Here is a 23,079-nt window from a genome sequence, read left to right on the forward strand (position 1 = left end):
AATCAACATTTAGCCTTCTGCCTTACAGTGCTTGCCAGTTGTTGGGGTAACCTGCAGAGGTTCACTCTATTGTCTACAGTAACCCACAACTATTCCTGTCTCTCATTAAAGTCAGGCTAATTTTGCAGGGCTATACATTAATGTAAGAACAGGAAACATTTTGAGTCCATACTTTTTAAAAAAGGAGGCACACATGTTTTCAATTTACACAGCATTTCTCATATGCTTGTAATTTTTTTTACATAAATAATAGAACATATAGCTTCAGATTTTAAATAAGAAGACATTTCTAAGGGTGAGACTCAGAAGATCTCAGGAATGATTCTCCCTAAAAGCTATAAAAAGTGATACCCCATCCTACTAATGTGGCATCTGTATGATATGCAGAGAAGTATTATCAGTTGACCAATGTCCATTAGTGATTGGTAGAGTTATTAACACCTTTTTTGCTGACCTAATTTTGCTTTATTGAAAGGATACTCATGATTTTCATGGGCCAGGCCTGGTTCTCTAATATATTTTTCATTGTTGTACCTGGCAAAGCAATGAATTATGCTTTACATTAAGGTTTATGGCATTACAAACTGCATTTTGAAATTTTAAGAGCCTCTAATGAGGACTCTTAATTAAACAAAGCACAAGTTGAAAATGAAATATTAACACAATCACAGCCTACTAACCTATCATTAACTGACTGTAGTTTTTTAATGGTCTTTGGGTTATACACGTACAGGACAAGAGGTGTCCAAATCATTTCACCTTTTGAAATATTCATTCATATTGCTGAAGTGGTGTAGGTTTACATAAACATGTAAGCTCAGCACATTGGAAGCTCTCTGAGGACTATGACATATTTCTGTAGAACTGAGATGGATGGCCTCTCTCCATAGCTAAACCTTGGATGATTCTATACTCCTGATAATTTATGGAGATGCGTGTAACATATGTGATCAATATAATGTGTGTGTTTGTGTGTATTTCAAATAAGCCATAAAAGTGGAGGGTACTATAATTATTAGTTTTCACAGCAACAACTGTGAAACATACCATTTTATTCCAAAGTCCTATAAGTATTAAGAAATCTTATTATATCTTGGGAAGCTTTATTACTACATAAGTTGCATGAAAACAAAAAATTGAAACCAAACCTTAGGTAACAAGGCCCTTTAGCTGATAATAAAAAAAAAAAAATTACTTATTCAATGCAAAACTAGTAAGAAGTATCTTTTATCCATATATATATATATATAGATATAGAGAGAGAGAGAGAGAGAGAGAGAGAGAGAGAGGTAATTCTTACACAAGGTTCCTCCTAGTATTTGCAAGAGCCAAGGTAAAAGTGCTAATTCGGGCCTGAATACTTAAAATTTATAGACCAACGTGTTAAAGAAAACAGGTTTTGTTTTCCTAGTTTGACTAAAATGCCACAGTGATTACCTTGAACAGAATAGAGAATTCTCCCATTCCTTCCAGTTCTGCCAGAAGAAGGTAGCCTGGGGAGAGCCAGCCCGCTCTTTGGCCTGCCCCTCCTCTTCCTCCTCTGACTCTGTCCCCTGTAGGTGGGACAGAGATTCGTATGTATATGTGTGGCTATTCCTGTCCCATTATCTAAACTCCAAACACATCCTCACTCTTCCACACCAGAACTGTCCCTTTGCCTTTCCATGGGCCACGTTGGGAGGGTGAATCTGGGGGAGATACTCCGAAAGCAGGCATGGGCCATTTGGGCAGGAAATCATCAATTCTTGAGTATCCAAAGTGTTGTCCAGAAAGACCGGGACAGGCGAGTTGGACGCATCCCTTCATCCCTACAAAGCTCTCCTTGTATGAGAAGGGCAACAGGTTGAGGAGGGCCAGATTAGAACCTTCTAAAGCACTGGACCTGCCTGGACATGTATCCCATGTTGCCCAAGTCTAAGGGCAGTGTGTGTCTTATACACACCTATAATACTAAAATAATATTGAAGAGGGACCAATGACTTGGCTGATAAAGGAAGTTGAATCATGTCAAAGAAATACAGTGAGGAAATAAGATGTTGTCTGGAAGCCAATTCAGTGGCTTAGATTCCTTGATTTTAATATTGGCTACAAGTCCTCCACCTTGTGTGTTCTTCCAGTTTCAAGAAGGAACCAATATTTTGTGCCTATGGTATATTTTCTTTTATATCTCATAGTATTTTCTGACCTGATGTAAATATTTCTTGGAAATTATTAGCAATTAAATTTATTAATTGTCTTAGGGATTTTCGAATACGTTAATACTTCTGATTCTAACCTAATAGGCCTGACTTTTTAACTACTGCTATCTTCATCAGAAAACACTATTATATCACAATATTTATTATGTTTAACAGTATAATCTGCATAGTTTTATTGCCTTTTAAAAACATTCTCAAGGCTGTTTTGCTTTGTGAGTCTACTTGTTGTTTTAAAACCCTCTGTAAATTTGGTTAAATATCATCACAGAACAGAAATACACAGATCGGAAAAATCCCTACAAAATAATATTATTGGGCATTAATTTTCAAATATGCCTTAATTTGCTAGTGTGGTTTTGTTAAACCTTTTTTCTGGCCATGTATATGGTAACTTTGTACTTTAAATAGATAATTGGTGTGCCTCTTTTTGACAAAAAAGAAAAAGTGTCGTGTATAAGATCTAAACTGATACCATAATCATGTGAAATTTCTAGTACCTACTAAAATTATCAGAAGAATGACAAGAGAACGTGAAAATGGATGGAAAACATGGGGGTGGCATGGTAGGAAAAACAAAGGCTGAACTGAGTTCCGAACATACCTTTTACAGGTGATTATGCACACAGGCAGAGGAGACCTGACCTTGCTTATCATATGTCATATAGCAGAGTATAGGGCACCTGAGATTCCACGGAGGTGACTTTAAAAACTGTGAGTCCAGCATGTTATTAACTAGTATATTTTGCTTCAAGAAATAGTGAAAGCTCAAAATTAAAAATTTCCCAAGGAGACTGTCAATCATCGCTGACAACTAACCTATATAGGAATATTAATGCAATATCTCAAACTCCTGAGAGGTTGGTGTCATGGAGGGAAATCGTGCTGTGTTACAAGGCATTCCCTCACGTCCTGAGACACAGGTATTTAGGTTGGTTGTGGTATCTGTACACACACATACACGCCTATATTCTGTTCTGCGCCCCTTCAAAATCAGACATAATTGGATAGACACATCAGGAAGGATATTAGAAAAGCCATATTGTCGGATGCCATTTAACTTTTGAGGCTGCAAATCAAGTGCTCACAAATTTCGGAGGGATTTTTTTCATTTTTAAAATTTTCTTAATTTTTAAGTCTGTGCAACTGCAACATGACTCTTAACAATCATGGGGCACATGAACAATGTTTACTTTTAAAAATAGTTTCAAGGTGTTTGAGAGGCCAGTAATAATTTTCTTTTTCTTTTTTCAAATGGAACCACACAGATTATTGCTGCATCATTTGCTTGTTATTGTACCAATATGGAAATCACATATGGATTAGAAGTAGTTGGTCATATTCCAAAAGGGTAATGTAGTCTTTTTCTTTCTTTCTTCCTTTTTTGTTGGTTTGTTTGGTTTTGATGAAGGAAAGGACTTGGGGTAGGTGGCTATGGATTTCATTTCTTTCAAAGGCTCTCTATAGGACAAAATTCTAATTAATTTCTGTTTGAAAATCATAGGAAGAAATAATACACATATGGAGAAAGAGTAACTTCATAAACTGTTTGCCTATTAGTAGGGAAGTTGATGACTGTCTTATACAGCCTTACTTCAGGTGAAAGATTTGCAAATTATTTACTAAAATATTATTTGGGGAAAAAAGGAAGGCATTGAATTTTCAAATTATGGTCACACCCCTGGGATTTATTGTTCCCTATTCCACTCACATATTCTTATGACTATTTTTATTTCACTTCATACATAGTAAAAGTACAGAAGCATCATCTGAAATAATAACCCCGCACATAGGCCTAGGTGGTATATAATGGTGAGGGAGGGTGAAAGTGGAGAAGGTTTCTTAAAGCCTTCCTGTGGACACTAAGAGGAAGGTTAACGTGAAATGTTGACCCTGAAGGGCAAAACGTGATCCAAATATAGTCTGAAGGAACATAAAGACATCTTAGGGAAGAGAGGGATGTGTTATGGGTTATTCCCTCTTAATGGGCTATATATACACCAGTGTTTATAAATGTCCAGCAAAGTTACAGTTGTTGAGTCCTCTGTATTTTTATCTTCCAGTCCAAAATTTTGGTTTCTAATTACATTAAAATGGAAGAACATAGAAAAATTCTCAGAGGTTATCAAGATAATTAGAAAAAACAACTATCTTTAGCCTTTATGTAGATACAGGTTATTATTTAAATCATCTTGGGTTTTCTACAGGATTCTCTACTTTTCCACCTTCAAAAGTCAACTTACTGTTTCTTTTGGGTCAGCTTATTGTTGTTAATAATTAGTCAAGCTCAGTTTTTAGAAAACAGAAATTCATATACTCTGAAATGGCAATGCTTTGTACATCATATTAAGATATCTTAGGGCCTGTAATGTTACAGATCAATTTCTCTTGGGGGTAAACTTTAGTTAGTGGATAAAAAAAAAAATCATGCCTCTCCCCCGCTGCTTTTTTTCTCCTTAATTTTGAATGACCTTCCTAGACCCATTCTCTTAAGGAATCATAGAAGGAGTGTGGCATTGAAAAGAGATGGTGAACCCCAGCTCTACCATTCGATTTGTGACTTATATGCATTACCTAAACTTTCTTAAAATGTTTTCTCTGCCAGAGTGCATGAGTGGCGCTTGGTCTAGGGTTGTGTAGACAATGAAACTGCTAATTGAAAGGGTTGAACATTCCACTTTCATGCTAGGTATTAAGTCAACATCAATTATCTTCCTTTTGTCCCTACTTTTTCCCCAGAGGGATTTTTTGTTTGTTTTTGAAGAGGAAGTAAGTCTTCCAAAGTATCATCAGGGATATAAATCAACAATACCTTGGCTCAAGTGCTTTTCAAAACACAGTAATACAATGACTGGGTATTAGTTGAAAGAAATAATTTAAACAGTTCTTTAAAACTGGGAAACAGCTAACTGTGGCCTGTATTTCACAAAGGAGGGTAGATGGAGCCTTTATCCACATTTTTCTTCACATATGTGATGCATAGTGAAGTGTACTGTGAAAGGATCAAGTTAAAAACATAATTAAGATTATGAACTCAATGGCGAAGTTAGGGATTAGCTCAAGAATTATAGCTCACAATAAACCATTGTTTGTACAATACTGTAGTACTCGGGGCAGGAAGTACAGTCTCTAACGCCTGCCAATTAAATATTTGGAAAAGTTCGAATGAAAGAACACTCCAGATTTGCTTTTGTTCTGATACAGAACATTTTCCTTGAGTCAGAGTTTCTGTAGTGTAAAACCTGAATTCCCTGGGCGTAAATGCCTGATGGACGCATGGAGCTGTCGCCATGGCGATCCTTGTGATTTTGCTTTTCTGCTAAGTAATATTGAAAACAAAGGGCTTCTCAGGGCAAGGCTGCTTGGTTTTCACACGGGTGTTTCACTTTTTCTATGTAAACTTCATAGTCATTACCACAGTTGAATTCATTGCAAGTTGTTACAGAAATTACATGAAAGTTGATGACTTCAGCATGGTTTTTCTTTCCACAGAATCCCTCCACCTAGAGCTCCCCCAATGAATGTCCTCTCTGCAGTAATCACTGAAGCTTTTGGAGTGGCACTTGTCGGCTACGTGGCCTCCCTGGCTCTTGCTCAAGGATCTGCCAAAAAATACAAATATTCAGTTGATGACAACCAGGTGGAGTATACCCCAGCCCCTCTCCCCAGCTGTTGTATCATGGTACTCTTTACTCAGATCCTGAGAATGTTGAACTTAAGAAAAATGTCACTTTCCTAAGTGTATAACAATAATGGGTAGAACACAGAAAATCTCAAAAATCATCCATAGAAAGCTGAAAATCTGGCCCTCATGGGTTGGTTTATAATTTATCATTTTTTCTCCTAGGAAGAGGGACATCTTGATGTCCTTTTTGATTTTAGGAGGGAATCTACATATATTTATCATTGCATTCTGACTTAAAAAAAACCCCGTGAATTTCAAAGTAACAAAAACACTAATATTACTTATTCTTTTTTTTTCTTTGCCTTTCTATTTTTTTTAAATATATAAAATTTATTGTCAAATTGGTTTCCATACAACACCCAGTGCTCATTAATATTACTTATTCTTGTTAGTAAAAAACTAAAGGGTACAAGGGTTTATTCTAAGAATACCAAAGAATGAAAATTTTATTGATCCTATTTCTGAATCTGCTCGTGCTAGTTTCTTCTTTCAAGCCTTGTGGTCCTACATTCTTGCACAAGTCGACAGGGACAGCTGTGGAATAGTGGTTAAGAATGGCAAATTACCTGTGTCTAAATCTCACTCCGACACTATGTGCCCTTAATTGTTTCTGTGTCCCAGTTTTGTCATCTGCAAAAAAGCAGATTTATTCATTTAACGGATGTGTATTGAGCTCTACCATGTACCAGCAGGCACTGGTCTAGGAACAAGGGACACAATGCTGTATAACACAGACCATGTCTTTCCCCATCTCAGTCCTCCCAGGCCTTCCTTGGTACACCAAAATCTAAACACCAGATTTTTCCACTTCCTTCTCTGCTCTGCTTTTCATATTATTCTTGTTTACTGTCAGCATCCCCTAATCAGAGTGCCGGCTCACTGGGGACAGGCATACGTGTCTGTTTTGTTGGGTGGCAAGAGCAGAAACAGGTAAACATTAGGAGGCCGTTGCAATAATCCAGGTGATACTTGATGACTTGGATGTAGCAGTGCTGGAGACGAGAAGTAGGCAGATTATGGATTGGTTGTGGATGCTGTCTGGGAAAAGGGGAAGGAGTCAAAAATAACTCTAATGCTTTTGGCCTAAGCACCTGGAACTTGAGGTGGGGAAGAATGTGGGAGGACACGACTGGGGATGGTAGACAACAATAAACCAGATTCAGTTAAGTTTGGGATACCTGTCAGCCATCCAAATGGAATGCCAAGAAGCAGGTTGGCCATATGAGTCTGGAGTTCAGAAGAGTGGTCCAGGCTGGAGATGTAGACTTGTGAGTTGTCAGCATATATTTGGATACGTAGGATCAGAGAGAGAAATGCTCCCATACTTGTGATTGGTTTGGTGAGAAGGAACCATAAAGATAATTGAGAAGGAGTGGTCAGGGAGATAAGAGGAAAATAGGAGAGTGTGAGGTCCTAGAAGGACCTAGAAGGAGCCTTTAAAGAGGAGGAAGTGAGCAACTATCTCAGATGCCACTTTTAGGCCAAGTAGGTAAGATCTAACCACTGGATTTAGCTTTGGGGGTGTCATTGGTGGAGTGGTAGGGGCAAAAGCCTTGAACATCGTGACTTAAAAGATGGAGGAGAAATGGGCAACAGAGACCATAAATCCTTGTACTTTCCTATAAGGTGGTTACAAGCATTAAATGAGTGAAATGCTTGCAACAGCTTCTGGCTCATTGTAAGCACTCTATAAAAGTCAGCTATTTTTGTAGTGATGGTTAAGTCACAACAAATGGGGAGAACAGAAATGGGATACAAACAAGCCTCATCCTTTGACAGGATGCACCTGTGGTCACCAAAAGTTGATTGTGATTGAGTAATGCTATATTCTCCTATTACCCATCTTGTAGGAATTTTTGGCCCACGGCCTCAGCAACGTGATTCCTTCATTTTTCTTCTGCATACCAAGCGCCGCTGCCATGGGAAGGACGGCTGGCCTGTACAGCACAGGGGCAAAGACGCAGGTAACCTCATTGTTCAGAATGGGTCAAAGCACTTCCGGTAACTCTCCCTCTTGGACAGTGGGAAAATTGAGCTTCTCTCTAAAGACCTGGACGTATTTTCACTTCTTCAATTTTTTTTTTCTCTAACTGGTTTCGAGAAAGTTTGTCTGTCTGTCTGTCCGTCTGTCTGTCTTATGAATGATCCTTCCAGAAGCAGAATGACTAGGCGAGCAGTCAAAAATCCTGTACTGGTGGCAGCTTGACTGTTGGCAACGTTTGAATAAAGCTCCCTCTAGTGGTGCTGCTGATTTTGTTTTTGGCTAATCTAACCAGTCCATTTGAAAAAACTTCCATTTTTGTTCATTTTTCCTTTCAATGAAATGAAGTCAATTATAGGCAAAATCGGTCCTTGAAGCTGACATTCCTGTCTAGAGAGAGGTACAGGTAGATAAATGAGTAATAAGTCATCTGTGCACATTTTATTGTAGGAACTGAAATCGATTCAACGTTTGTGGACAGCCTGCTGTATACCTGGCATTATGCTGGGTACCATTAAGCTGACGATGGCGATAATGAAGGTGTTGCCATGATTTTGATGACGATGGCGGTAGTGTTGGTGGGAGCATGCGTTGAGTTATGTACCAGGCACTGCACCTCATACTTGTTATATGTGAAGTCATTTAACCCTTTAGGCAACTCTGTGAAAGAGGCATAATTATTATCCTCAGTTTCCACACGAGAAAGTTGAGGGAAAGAGGGTTAAAATAACTTGCTCTGGTCACAGAGCTCGTGAGTGCCAGAGCTGGGATTTGAACCCAGATAGATGCACCTCACCTCTTGCACTTTTAAGTACTATTTCATATAAGAAAATTTATGTATATGTTAATATAAGAAGTTAATATTAACAGCTAACCATTTTTAAAACAATACACATTTATTTAGCATTGGAATTGAGTGAGAATTTTTTTTAATTTTATTTATTTATTTTGGGGCGGGGGAGGGAAGCACTGAAGGGGCAGAGAGAGAGAGAGAGAGAGAGAGAGAGAGAGGCACAAACAGGCTCGACACCATCAGCACGGAGCCTGAAGTGGGGCTCAAACTCACAATGCATGAGATCGTGACCTGGGCCAAAATCAAGAGTTGGATGCTGAACCAACTGAGCCTCCCAGGTGCCCCCAAAATCTAGGATTCTCTACTAGTTTCCATCTGGTTTCTCATGAGGGGTCGTATATTCAATTTCTGCTCTTCATATTCAAGGTAGATAAATAGAGTGGCTAAGGGCATGGATTCTAGAGCCTGGACTTGTTTGTGTTCTGGCTCACCACTAGTGGTTGAGTGACCTTTCTGACCTAACTGGACTTGGGCTTGGCTGTTGAAGTATTTGTTATAAAGATTATATGCTTTTTGGTATAAAATATACATGCTTACTTAGCCCAAAGCCTGAGCACTAAATAAATACTCGTTCATTGGTAACAATGTTCATTGACTGTGTTGTTATTATCGTTAAATATTTTTATTAGAATAAAATCTTTCCAGAACCTTTTGTTTAACATTTTAATATTAAAACATCCTGGTTTGATTGGTGTGCAGTAAGGCAGTTTCTATTCCAAGCTGCCCCTCCAACTTGCTGGGGATGTTGAGTAGGTTAGCATCTCCATCCATCACATGGACAAGAGAAGGTTGGTGTAGACTCTGTGAGGTGTCTTCCCCCTGAGTATGTACCATACCTAGAGTTTCCTTAGGCATCTACTGCTTTTCCAATGACTATTCTGGTAATAACAAAACTGTCTCATGAATCTCTGTAGCTTTAAATATTCAGTGTCTCAAGGAGACAATGCATTGAGAAAACATGTAGTTATTTTTAAATCTTGGACTTTTTTTCGTTTAAGTTGGGCATAAAGTTGCTCAACTAATGGAGTGGGGATGGAGAAGCACCTTTCTCTGTTCTGCAGGCCACATGTTTGAATGATAAGAACAACAGAACTTTTCTAAGGACTTTTCAGAGTTATTTTTCTGCCTGGTACTTTTTTCTGGACTTCAGAAAAAATGAAAGAAATCACAAAACACAACTTCAGAGAAATAAACGAAGCTTAGCAGGAGATTATTTTCATGCTGTTCTGCTTGTTGAGACGGTCACCAATCTGTTCAACAATTCCCATTAAACTGCACAGAGAAGGAATCTGATTTAATGTGCATACCCAAATCGAAGATGCTTTCCCATGGTAGTCATTTTAGACCTTTAACACTGCAACTGTTAAGTTTATGTGGGTATAACTGATAACTGACATGATTTGAAGAAGGCACTGGGGAAGCCAAGGCCTTAAAAGTTTTTCTTTTTAAATAGGCTATTTGTGAAACCAGTCTTCTGTGGGACAAGGCTTCACAAAACAACCCTTTAAATGCCTCTGTCTTTTTTAGGAACTAGAGTTATCCCCAGCAAATTAATCAAGAAGACCTAAAAACTTTTCAACATTTAAGCTAATGATAAGTAATTAAAGGAGCAGTGGGAACCACCTTCCATTGTTAATTATTTCACTAACTTTTTCTTATTCAGAAACATTATTAGGCGGCACCTGGGTGGCTCTGTAGGTCAAGGATCTGACTCTTGATTTCAGCTCAGGTCATGATCTCACAGTAGTTAAGACCAAACCCTGCCTCGTTGTGCGCTGGGCATGGAACCTGCTTAAGATTCTCTCTCTCCCTCTCTCGCTGTCCCTCCCGTTTGCACGCATGTGTGCATTCTCTTTCTCTCTCTCTCAAAAAAAGAAACAGTATTGATATTTCTCTGTAGAAGGTTATTTTTTTTTTAATGTAAACATGATCTTGTTACATCCTCCTAAAGCCCATAGAAGGCTTTGCAGAGGTCTCAGAATTCATACCTGTATTTACCTACAAGGTTCTGGGTGCTTCCTTCTGTAGCCTCATCTTGGATTCTTCTCTTCCTCTTTCTCAGCCCTGGGGCTGCATGGTCCTCTTTCCTTCCTGTGGGCCACACGTGTCTGTGGCTGCCTCCCCTTCCTCTCTAAGTGAAGTCCTCCCGTCCTTCATATCTCACTGCCCCTTCTGGCACAAGTGTTCTTCTCTTCAGGGTCAGTTGTACACAAAATGTTTGTCAGTGCGATTTATATGATTCATGCCTACCTTCTATCCTTGACTTAAGCTCCTAGAAAACAGCGTCCTTGGTGTCTAGCCCAGGACTCAGCACCTAGTAGGTGTTTGGTAATTATGTGTGGAAAAAAATGAATGAAAAATGAAAACATTAGATAATATTAAACTAGTCAGTTTTGCTGACATTAAGCAGGGACAGGTGAGGGGTGCCTGGGTGGCTCAGTCAGTTAAGTGTCCGACTCTTGATTTCAGCTGAGGTCATGATTTCACAGGTCATGAGTCTGAGTCCCCATCGGGCTTCCCACTCTCAGCATGGATTCCTGCTTGGGATTCTGTCTCTCCCTCTCTCTCTCTCTCTCTCCTTTCCCCTGGTTGCGTGTGCTCTCTCTCTCTCAAAATAAATAAATCACACTTAAAAAAAAAAGGGACAGGTGAATACATGCAGTTTGTATTGGGACTTATAGTACCTTTGAAATCAGGAAAATCCCACTTGAAACCAGGCTCAGGGTCACAGACTTTAGAAAAGTGCTGTCCAGGGGCACCTGGGTGGCTCGTCGGTTAAGCGTCAGACTTTGGCTCAGGTCGTGATCTCACAGTTTGTGGTTTTGAGCCCCGCTTCGGGCTCTGTGCTGAAAGCTCAGAGCCTGGAGCCTGCTTCAGATTCTGTGTCCCCCTCTCTCTGCCTCTACCCACTCACACTCTGTCTCTCACTCTCAAAATTAAATAAAACACTAAAAAAAAAAGTAAGAAATAAAAGAAGAAAACTGCTGTCCAGTAGAACTGTAATACGAGCCACATAGGTAATTTAAATTTTCTAGTTGTCACATTTTAAAAAGTAGAAGAAACTACTAAAATTAATTTAATAATACATTTGGATTTATCCAATGTAGTCAGAATATTATTTCAACAAAGAATCTGTCCAAAAATTGTCAACAATATGTTTTATATTATCTTCTTATTGTACTAAGACTTCAAAATCTGGTGTGTATGTTACATTTACAGCCTATCTAAATAAGGACTAAACACATCTCAAATGCCCAAGAGTCACATATGGCAATATTAGTGCATTTAGGACCATTTTACATACAAAAGAGTTGATGGTAAAGCCTTTCATTGCTTCCAAAAATCAAATTAAAATGTTTGCATTGAGGGGCGCCTGGGTGGCTCAGTCGGTTAAGCATCCAACTTCAGCTCAGGTCACAATCTCATGGTCCGTGAGTTCGAGCCCCACATCGGGCTCTGGGCTGACAGCTCAGAGCCTGGAGCCTGCTTCCAATTCTGTGTCTCCCTCTCTCTCTCTGCCCCTCCCCCGTCCATGCTCTGTCTCTCTCTGTCTCAAAAATAAATAAACGTTAAAAAAAATAAAAAAAAAAATGTTTGAATTGAAATAACAAAAGATACCGAGTATTTACTACCAAGTGCCACAGTCAGAGCCCAAACACAGTTCTATCCTCCACACGTTGAGGCCCTTTTTACAGTGATTCCCTTAAGATCTGACATGCTGAGCATGGATGTCTAGGAATAAGAAGGTCTCGGGGCTGCCTGGACACACCAGCACAAAGCAATGTTGGCAGGTCTTGCTTCTGTCCTTCCCTCTGAAGATTGGTAATCATGGGAGGGAGCACACAGTATGCCCTGGCTCTCTCCCCTCTGCATTTCCCTTTGCTTCCAACAGAGTAGCTACACTGGTGCTCTGCGGGCAGTTTGGGAGGCTTCACAGAGCCATGAAGGGTGAGAAGCAGCGTCGGCTGCAGGCAAAGCTCGGTCAGAAACGACAGCTGGCGTGTTTTCCTGCAACACTCAGATTGCCTTTGGGTTCTAATTGCCAAGCTCTGTTCCTTTATTCTTTCGAATTTGCCTTATTGCTTCCAACGTCTTTAAAGCTGTCTTCGTCTAGCCTTCGTGACCCAACATCCACTCTCTCCATCTGCCCTTTCCCGTCACTTTGGCCATTCCCCTACTTTCCACAAAACTGTGCATATAGTGCGCTCTCAACCAACTTTGCATCTTTTGGCAACCATTTAGGAAGGAAATGGCTGGCATCTCACTCTTCCTCCGGCCGTCTAGATAGGTAGGGGTAACACTAATGGTTGCAGAGTCCTCTCTGTAAGCAACCTACAACATATATGGTATATGTAATAAGGTAACAAGAAGAAATGTAGATTTCATTATCCTTTATACAGAATTAACTCAATATGAGTAGTTAGATTTTAGAGCAAAAAAATGTCTCTAGTTATTTAGTTAGTATGACCCGGAAAGAACTGAAGAGTAGCACACCTAGACAGTGTTTGCCCTGTACATGACTAAGGGTGCAAACACTTGTCCTTACTAGTTACAACCTAAGCCAACTTGAAACTTACTAAGAAGAGGACACTTAAGTGGTGTTTGTTTTCTGAGTTTAAAAAAAAAAGTAACATGGTTCTCTCTTGTTTTGAAGGTTTATTTATTTGAGAGACAGAGAGAGAGAGAGCAGGGGAAGGGCAGAGGGAGAGGGAGAGGGAGAATCCCAGGTAGGTTCTGCACTGTCAGCGCAGAGCCTGACGCAGGGCTCGATCTCACAAATTGTGAGATCATGACCTGAGCCCCAAATTGAGAGTCCAACGCTCAATGACTGAGCCACCCAGACACCCTGGTTCTCTGTTGTTTGGGTTGCAACTTACCTTTACAGTTTTTCTCTTGGTAGATAAGAGAAACATAAAAAGCAACATTTCATATGCAAAGTACCAGATATTCAGAAATCGGGTCATACTTGAAAATACAGCTCAACTGTGTTCCAGAAACCTGAGGTTAGACAAGTCTATGATAACACCGCAAATATCTGATCTTTGTTCAGCCTCTTTGCACAGTTACTGAGTGGGCCATATATAAACGATGATTTGGACCGCATGATCTCCAAGATTTTTACAAATCCATGTTTCAACATCTGCGGGTCTTCGCTATGGAGACAACAAATGTCAGTATTTTGAGAGCTTAGAGGGAAGGAACTATTATATCATTGATTTCTATGAACTAGAGACACTGGACAGAGCTGATGAAGATTTCTTGTCCAATTAGGTACACTTACCTTATGACCTAGGGCATCAACGTTTGGTGAGGCAAAGTGCATTGAAGGAGCCAACATAAGCCATTTGCTTCTCTGGTCTATTTCACTGTATGACTTACCATCAGACCTACACAAATAAACTTTTTTACCCATAGTTTATCATCCTTTGCAAGTAACATCCATTTAGTTCTCAATTCATGTTGATAGTGACTGAAATCATAGTTCAGTGAGTGCACAATTTGATTATTGATGTACATACAAAGAATCATGTGAACGAAAGGTCAGTTAAATATTTGAGAAAAGCCCAAAGGTAGTTGTAGTTTACTGTTTTTAAATAAAATTATTTAGTTAGGTCTTAATTTCTATAGCAGCTTCAGTGAATTATAAGGTATTTAAGAACTTTAAAATACATTTGGCTTTATGGATCCCAACTTGGCTCATAATCCACATGCCTTCTCACTCCTGAACTCTATGATCTTGGCCAAGTCACTCTGCCTCCCTGTGCCCCAGAGCCTTCCAAAGGGGTTTAGACGATAGCTGCCAAAGTTCACGTCTGCAACTAAGACGAAGGGTTTTATTTTTAGGTACATTGTAGGTATATGCATGAAGAGGCCCACAGAAGGGTACATGCTTTAATTTCCTTTGTCATGAAATACACTTTAGCATCTGGTGTCCTTTTCTTTCCATAAACATGCTGAGTCACTGAGCTAGTCGAATGAATTCTCTGATCTGCTCTCTGATCTGCTTTCTCCAGCCTAATAGAATGTCAGACATATTATGCTGTTTAAAAATTCTTATGCAGTGGGTGATGGACATTGAGGACCTGTTGGGATGAGCACTGGGTGTTCTATGGAAACCAATTTGACAACAAATTTCATATTAAAAAAATTCTTATGCAAAATCACCAATCATTCCTAAATGATCAGTACTATAACAGTTTGGTATACTGTGATTTGTTTTATGAGTGATCTTAAATCCCTAATGACTTGTTTCCTACAGAAGGATTTTCTTTCCCCTTTATATGCTGGGGAGTGTCAGAGATGAGTTCCACTAAATATGAAAGGAGCCAGTGTCTACTGTCACTTAGCTTAATGGTTTTGAGTTTCATCTATGCTGTTGCATGTATTAATTATCTGGTTTTTTTTATTGCTGAGTAGTATTCTATTGTATGGATGTACCATTATTTATCTATTCACCAATTGGTGGGATTTCACTTATTTATCATTTTTGGTGTTTATGAATAAAGCTTCTATAATTATTTGCATATAAGTATTCTCATGGGCGTATGTTTCATTTCTCTTAGGTAGTTCTGGGACACATGTAAGTGTATGCATAACTTCATAAGAAACCATCAAACTCCTTTCAATGTGGTTTTACTATACTGTGTTCCCACCAGCAATGTCTGGAAACTCCAGTTGCTCTAAGTCCTTGCTGACCCTTGATATTAATAGACCGTTTACATATTATTTTTTATTTTAGCCATTGTGATAGATCCTGCTTCCCTTTCCTATCTCCATAATGATATTCTGGGCATCTCTGTGGTCCCACGAAAGCCCTCTTTTCTCTTGTTAGGCTGACAGTTTGGCCAAATGTTTTTATTAAGTCATGCACATTCACTTCTGTGAGATCAGGTTCTCTATCAAGTGGAGCATAGCTAGGGGTCAGGTGTTCTGAATTGCCTTTTGTCAGCAGGCTGAGTTGGTTGGAACACGACACTAATGACTCTTCAGGATTAATAAAATTAAGCCTATTTCACTACGGAGACTGCTCCTATAATCCCGTATAACTGCTTCATCCTAGAACCCTTCCTAACAAAGAACTCAAAGAGAATAAATGCTTTGGTGGAAATTTATCATCAGCAGAGAAAAAAACTCTAAGCTGCATATTCAGTTATTATTCAAACTCGCTACGAAATGAAGAGAGTCAAGCTGAACAACAATGGGCTAAAGGACTTTTAATTGAAATGTCACTTTCACTATTAAACAAAAAAAGCCATTGCTGTGATGTGTGATAAAAGTTGATGGTGTCCTATTTCTTTGCGTGGAATTGCTTTTCTCTCATCACTGACTTAATTTGATTGCACCAGTTTGTCAGCTGTCACGTTTGGGTTTCCTCTGCTGCAAAATATAGATAATGGTAGTCTATGCAGTTTAACAATCATGCACCAACATTTGGTTTCTTATAATCAAGATGAACTAAGAATTATATTTCCCCCATAACTTTGGAATAATAAGAAAGTCCAACACTTTCTTTTTTGTCTGTCTTGTACTTTACAGGTGGCTTGTTTAATATCTTGCGTTCTTGTCCTGATAGTCATCTATGCCATAGGACCTTTGCTTTACTGGCTTCCCATGGTACAGTAGTCCTTTTTCAATATCTACTTGTCAACGTTACTTTTAATGAAATCATCGTATATTAAAATGTCTTACGAGAGTGGATTCAATGATCCTGCATGTGAAAGCCACGTGACATAAGTAATGATTGAATGAAGGGAAGGTGGACAGAGGCCACCTGTGATGGGGGAGGAATGGGAAAGGACCGTGGCTGTTTTCTATTTCTTAGGCTCACGTGTAAACATGGCATTGTGGAATTAAATTTATTCTGGGCTCATTTGGAGGGGAGAACTGGGCAATCTCTGTTATAAGAAATAGGCTTTGGAAGAGCTTTATCAGAACTTGGACTGTTGGAAAAAATGTGTGCAGGGCAAAGGAGTAGGAAATCAAATACATCTTGCCACCTTTGATACATCTTTATACAAACCGATTCAGAACACCAGTGTTAACCAGTGTTTACCTTGCTTTTCATAAGCCTGGGGCACCAATGTGACCCAAGTAAGTTCCTGGTCTTCTGGGGGCCAGAGACCATCTCAATCCTGTCTTGTTCTAATTCTTCATTCATATAGTGAGAATAAATCATTTCCACAGGAGGATCATCTAATAATCAAGTTCACTTTTCCAGAGAGTTATAAATATCTTCAGGTGAAACCAGATAATTGATATTGAAGGCAATTATCAAGAGATATATAATATAAATATTTAATTTTCTGCAACAAGTTTCAAATGGCAGTAGATAATTAAAGAGTACATTCAGCTATATAACATACACCCTTATAATTCATGACTTTCCTTTTTTTCTTTCTTGTGTTTTAGAATGGCGTTAAGTTTTACACTGTGATTTTCTAGAATTGATAGTATATTCCTAAAGTACAATAATAGGTTGGTTCTAAACAAAATGAGTATTGTTTTAGTCTTCTAAATGGTGATTGCTTTTCTCTAGTAAGTACTTTAAAAACAAACAAAAATACCTTGGTCCTTTTAAATTCAGATTAAAATCTTTATCTTCTTCATCAACTTATTTCCTATTTATAGTGTGTTCTCGCAAGTATTATTGTCGTGGGATTGAAGGGAATGCTAATACAGTTTCGGGACTTAAAAAAATACTGGAATGTGGATAAAATTGATTGGGTAAGTAGATATTTGACCTAAAATTACTGTCTTTGGCTTGACCATGTATTGCAAAATCAGCTTTTAATATTTTTATTTGCAGAAAAATAGTTTTGGCCATTTGAGACTTGTCTGCTACTTGTAAACTACTGTTTATTTTTTTCAGACTATTGAGGCATTAAAATAGAATATGTCTTTATAAGAAACAGAAGTGGAATTTTGTCCCAATTTTGACTGATGTTTTGTTTGAGAACTTTGAAGTTTATTTATGTATTTTGAAAGAGACAGAGAGAGTGCAGGCGGAGAAGGGGCAGAGAGAGGGAGAGACAGGATCCCAAGCAGGCTCTGCACTGTCAGTGCAGAGCCCAACATGGGGCTTGAACTCAAGAACCGTGAGATCATGACCTGAGCTGAGGTCGAGTCAGACACTTAACTGACTTGAGCCGCCCAGGCACCCCTTTTGCTTGAGAACTTATAAAGAAATGCTAGCTAAATCGAATGGACTGGAGACTCTCAATTTCCATTATGAATTGATTTTGGAAGTGAAGCTCATCAAGGAAGTACACACTAATAGAAGACATATGAAGAACTGTCATTAATTGCTAAGAAACGTGTTACGTTAATATAGGGTGAATGTATATTTTTTAAAAATTTTTAAAGTTTATTGACTTATTTTGAGAGACAGAGAGAGCAAGCAGGGGAGGACAGATAGAGGGAGAGAGAGGATCAATCCCAAGCAAGCTGTGTGCTGTCAGCACGGAGCCCTACACGGGGCTTGAACTCACGAACCATGAGATCAAGAACTGAGCCAAAACCAAGAGTTGATGCTTACCCGACTGAGCCACCCAGGTGTCCCAATATAGGGTAAACTTCTTAACAGTGACCATATTCCTTCTAAACATAAAAAGTCTCATTTTAGTTTTAGAGGGGTTACATTGAGAGGAGCATTATGTTAATTGGATATTAGGGGATTAAATCATACTGAACAATGATAAAGTGTGGCTTCCGCTAACAGAAATGTATGACATACTATTTCTAGAGAAATGTGTCCGTGTGGGAGCATCCAAAATTCGTTCTCTTTCCCATATGGGTAAAGTATTTCGTAAGTACCTTCTGTTTATTATGACATTCATCATATTGAAATGCAATTAGCTATATATCCCCCCTCCTTCAGAATCTTTGTTCCGACTTTGGGTGCCTACTTTGTGATGGTGCCTACTTTCATAATACTTCTCTCAAGGCTCAGTACCCTCCCGCAGTACAATGCTGGGTGCTGCCGGAGTCCAGCTCCAGCAGGTCCAGGGGTTCCCGAAGGATGAACGGCGTCGGCGAAAAAGTTAAAAAAAAAAATAAAAAAGTAAATAAAAATGGGCACAGACAACAGCGGCGTGTTGAACTGGCTGCTTTATTGTGGCAAATGTGGCATTATATTTGTTAGCAATTTCCTCGTAGCGTACGTCATCTACGTTTTCTGGCATTACCTAATTCTAAAAATGTGCCAGTATGTAATCACCCTTCAAGGAATAACATGGTTATTTTCTCATAATGTTTCCTCCTGCCCTTCACTTATTAATTTCTTCATATTATTTTCATTATGTATCTACGTTTATCTATAATCTATAAAGCATTTGCTTTGCTGTTTTCGTGAAAAGCCATCTATCTCTCAACACCTCAAGTGGAACAGTTACAGGGACATGACCTCTTAGTTGTTTTCCCAAACCATTTGTGGTTTGAGGAACAAAAGGGTTCGCCTTGGTGCCAGGAGGGGGCCAAGAGGGCCTTAGAAACCCACGCCTTATACATTCTCAGAGAGACAATGCACCTAGGAACTAATGAACCATTCTGTACTTTAACTGTCTAGGTTCAATCATTATCTGGAATGCCTCCTGGGGGCCAAGTGGGCCTAGGGGATGGAGTTAACCTGTGCCCACAGATACACTCCTTTGTTGCCGGAGTGGGGCTTTCAAATCCATTTGTCCCTCCTTTGCTGGCAAACGTATGAAGCTATCCTTCCTTTAGGTAGAGGAGTCTTTATAGGGGGTGGCAAGGGCTAAACGTAGGGCCGCACAATTTCCTGGCGGAACCTTATTTCTTTCCCAATGGTTCTTTTCCCAGGGGGCCTGTCGAGGGCAATTCCCCAACAGACAATTCCCCAGGTGCTTTTATTAAGGCCAAATTACATAAAAGCGGGAGTACGAGAGGCTTCACTGTCCGTGGGCCGCCCTGCAGTCCCGATCCGTCCACCGCCTGGGCCGTGCCATCAGGCTGGTTGGATAGCTCGGCTTCCAGCAGGGTGCCATGAGGAATGCAGAGATAAATAAGAACTACTTGTCTCCTCCCGACACTTAACATTTGTGCAGGAAGCAGACATAGAAACATTAACTTACTATGAAAGGCATGCTACAACATGACCCGGAAGCAAAAATACAAGCTTGGTTGGGGGGGCGGGGGGACACCAGGGTGGTTCAGTCAGTTAAGCATCTGACCTCAGCTCAGGTAATGATCTCACGGCTCATGAGTTTGAGCCCCGCATCGGGCTCTGTGCTGACAGCTCAGAGCCTGGAGTCTGCTTGGGATTCTGTGTGTCCCTCTCTCTCCACCATGCCCTCACTCGCACATGCACATGCGCTCTTTCTCTCCCAAAAATAAACATTAAAAATATTTTTTAAAATGTACAAGCTCAGAGCTGGGAAAAAAATGGAGGCCGGACCATTTAGTTTGGACTGGGTCGATAAACACTCCGACAGCAGAGCTGAAATGTGAATTGAGACTTGAAGGAACTGTATTTGATCGGCAGGCCAAGAGGTTAAAATTAGCCAGACTGATGGAGGATCATGGCTTTTTAAAGGTGATATGTGTGAAGTAGCACATGGAAATAGAGAAATTAGAAGATGCAGACTGAATTACAATTTATTTGGTAACTCAGATAAAGGTAATCCTGAGGAACTCATTAATTACATAAGACGGAGCACATTACCATATTGGAAGGGAAGAGATGCCAGGGAAGGCTTCTTCCAGGAAATGATGGGTAGAACATCTAGTAACAGATGGGGTATAGAAATCACCGAAAGGAGAAATAAGAATGAGATTTGTGTATTAGAAGGATTGCTTGAGTAATTTAGGGAAGGTAGATGAAACTGTGTTAGTGAGTCAGGCAGATAAGTGAGGAAAACCTGGAACAAAACTGAGACCAGGAGGTTCAAGAGGAAGAAATAAGCTTGAAAAATATTTAAAACATTGCATTAATTGGTCCTCACCACCAATTCATCATATACAGTGCATCAGTCTAGAACTACTTCTGAGTTTCTAGTTAGGAACATCATTGCAGGAAGATGATGTCATTCAGTTATAGAACATGGAAGATTGTTTGAAGGCATTTAGTGGTTACTTTTAGTTAGTTGTTTTGTTTTTTTTTTAATACAGGTTCTCATTCCTGAGTTGTTTTTTTCAATTCATCTCTTTGTTTTCTGTATGTCATCAACAAGTAGTTTTTCAAGAAAGGCTCATGTGTTTTATATTCCCTTTTTTTTTTTTTCTTTCATAGTAGAAGGAAGTTTTTGACTGAGTCTAACATGCTTCCCTCAGGACTGTTTAGACTTGGCACTGTCTTTGGGTATTGAGGGATAAGGCAGAGAAATCACAGGTCAACATGTTTTTTTTTTTAAGTTTATTTATTAATTTTGAGAGAGAGAGAGAGAGCAAGCATGAGCCGGGGAGGGGCAGAGAGACGGGGAGAGAGAATCCCAAGCAGGCTTTGCACTGTCAGTGCAGAGCCCCATGTGGGGCTCAAACCCATGAACTGGGAGATCATGGCCTGAGATGAAATCAAGAATTGGACACTAAACCAACTGAGCCACCACATGCCCCAACATGATTTGTTATTTTATCTGAATTAGTTTTTCAGCATGGATGCTCAGTGAAAGTCTTACCTGCCCATGAATTTGGTAATATTATCAGAATATTTCTTGTGGCTGAATACCCAGTATCAAATTCCTATGAGAGTGACATATATTTTTTATCCCAAAACTGAGGATTATATACAAATTTTTTCTTCTAATATATTTTTGAACATTTTTTTTCAAACTAGATGTTCTTTTAATGAATTATATATTTTCTGATTTTATTTTGTCTTTTTGTATCTATACATTTTCCTATGATTATTTTTGGGAGTGTGTATGTGGTTTCTCTGGGCTATTTACTGTGTCTCTGGTTATGGATTTCTAGTTGTGATTATCCTTTTTTTTTTAGCTTTAAATATGGATTTTATCTCTAATGTTTTTATTTCCATCCACATCCTTTTCTGAATTCTTCCAGCTTATTTTTTAATCTTTCAGGTTTTTTTTTTTAAATACAGTTTTTCTTCTTTGACCTCTCAAATCTATGTGTGTGTGTGTGTGTGTGTGTGTGTGTTGTATGTGATTATATTGCCTATTACATGTCTAAATCTACCCTCTGTCTCTGTTTCATTGTTTTCTTTCTTTCCCCCATTTCTATGAATAAGTCCCTTGTTGATTCTTTTATGATTATAGTGCATTTTTAGTGGACCTGTTTGCTGAAAAATAATGTGGGAAGGGCACTAGAGCAGCCCACGGCTCTGATGTAGGTATGTCATCAGAAGATTTGGCCCTTGTTGAAACAAAGCCTCACAATCACGGGCTCTCTTGTGACCTGACACTTGCTGCCTTCTCTCCATTCTTCACCTGGCTTCACCTCTGTCAGTCTCCTACCCTTAGGAAGCAAGGATGCAAGCGATACAAATGGCATTTCATTTTGCTGCTCTTCTTTCTATGGTATCAAATATAGATTAGATGCATGCATTTCCTTCTGTGGTGGCCCACCATTGCCCCAAGAGCTTAGAGCTCTCATCAAAATATTACTATATAGAATTTAAAAAGCCGTTACATTCATTTCAAGAAATCTATAATTGATTGAAATTTGGGGGTAAATGTGTTGGCTTCCAGTGTCCTCCTTGATATCATCCAAATTTCACAGTATTTGTCAAATCTACACCATATTTTAAATTTTTGTAATGTTTATTTTTGAGAGAGAGAAAGAGCATGAGCAGAGACGGGGCAGAGAGAGAGGGAGACACAGAATCCAAAGCAGGCTCCAGGCTCTGAGCTGTCAGCACAGAGCTGGACGTAGGACTTGAACTCATGAACTGTAAGATGGTGACCTGAGCTGAAGTCGGACGCTTAACTGACTGAGCCACCCCGGCGCCCTACACCATAATTTATAGTTAAGAGTCGTGACCATGTTCTTGTTTCATTGAAACTGGGTTTTCCTCCCTATACATTCATTCTTTATATTGTTTTGGATGGATTTTAATAGAAGGTAGTAGACTAAAAATGCCTTTAATATACTATCTAAATCTGCTATCCAAATCTATACTTAAAAATATAATCCTGGCAGCAGTATGGCAAATGGCTTACAGTGCTGATAACAAAAGCAGGAAGTTAAATAGGCTGTCAGAATAGTCTAGGCAAGACATAGTAAAGTGTGAATTAGGGCAGTCTCAGTGAATTGAGAAGATGGTATGGTTTGAGATAAGTTTTTATTAATAATTGATAGGACTTGGGAAGTGATTGGACAAGTAGATAAAAGAAGAGAAAGTAAATATGATTCCATGGTTTCTGATTGTAGTGTCTTTAAAAAATTTTTT

At 39.2% G+C, this 23,079-nt stretch overlaps 1 protein-coding gene across 5 annotated transcripts in view; it reads left to right on the plus strand.

Moving 5' to 3' along the window:
• Window positions 1-23,079, plus strand: part of SLC26A7 (solute carrier family 26 member 7) — a 123,405-nt gene that overhangs the window by 61,171 nt on the left and 39,155 nt on the right. For 4 of the 5 annotated variants that reach the window (XR_006198176.1, XM_042923523.1, XM_042923524.1 and 1 more), the window contains 5 exons: window positions 3,464-3,546; window positions 5,688-5,835; window positions 7,731-7,844; window positions 16,251-16,328; window positions 17,343-17,438. Coding sequence is in view for 4 of the 5 variants with exons in the window: in XM_042923523.1 (XP_042779457.1) it covers window positions 3,464-3,546; window positions 5,688-5,835; window positions 7,731-7,844; window positions 16,251-16,328; window positions 17,343-17,438 (519 nt within the window). In the remaining variant the exon portion in view is untranslated. The remainder of the gene's footprint in view (window positions 1-3,463; window positions 3,547-5,687; window positions 5,836-7,730; window positions 7,845-16,250; window positions 16,329-17,342; window positions 17,439-23,079) is intronic. The other variant, XM_042923526.1, reaches the window with a different exon arrangement.

The sequence above is a fragment of the Panthera leo genome, chromosome F2 (assembly GCF_018350215.1).
Source record: "Panthera leo isolate Ple1 chromosome F2, P.leo_Ple1_pat1.1, whole genome shotgun sequence".
NCBI lineage: Eukaryota > Metazoa > Chordata > Mammalia > Carnivora > Felidae > Panthera > Panthera leo.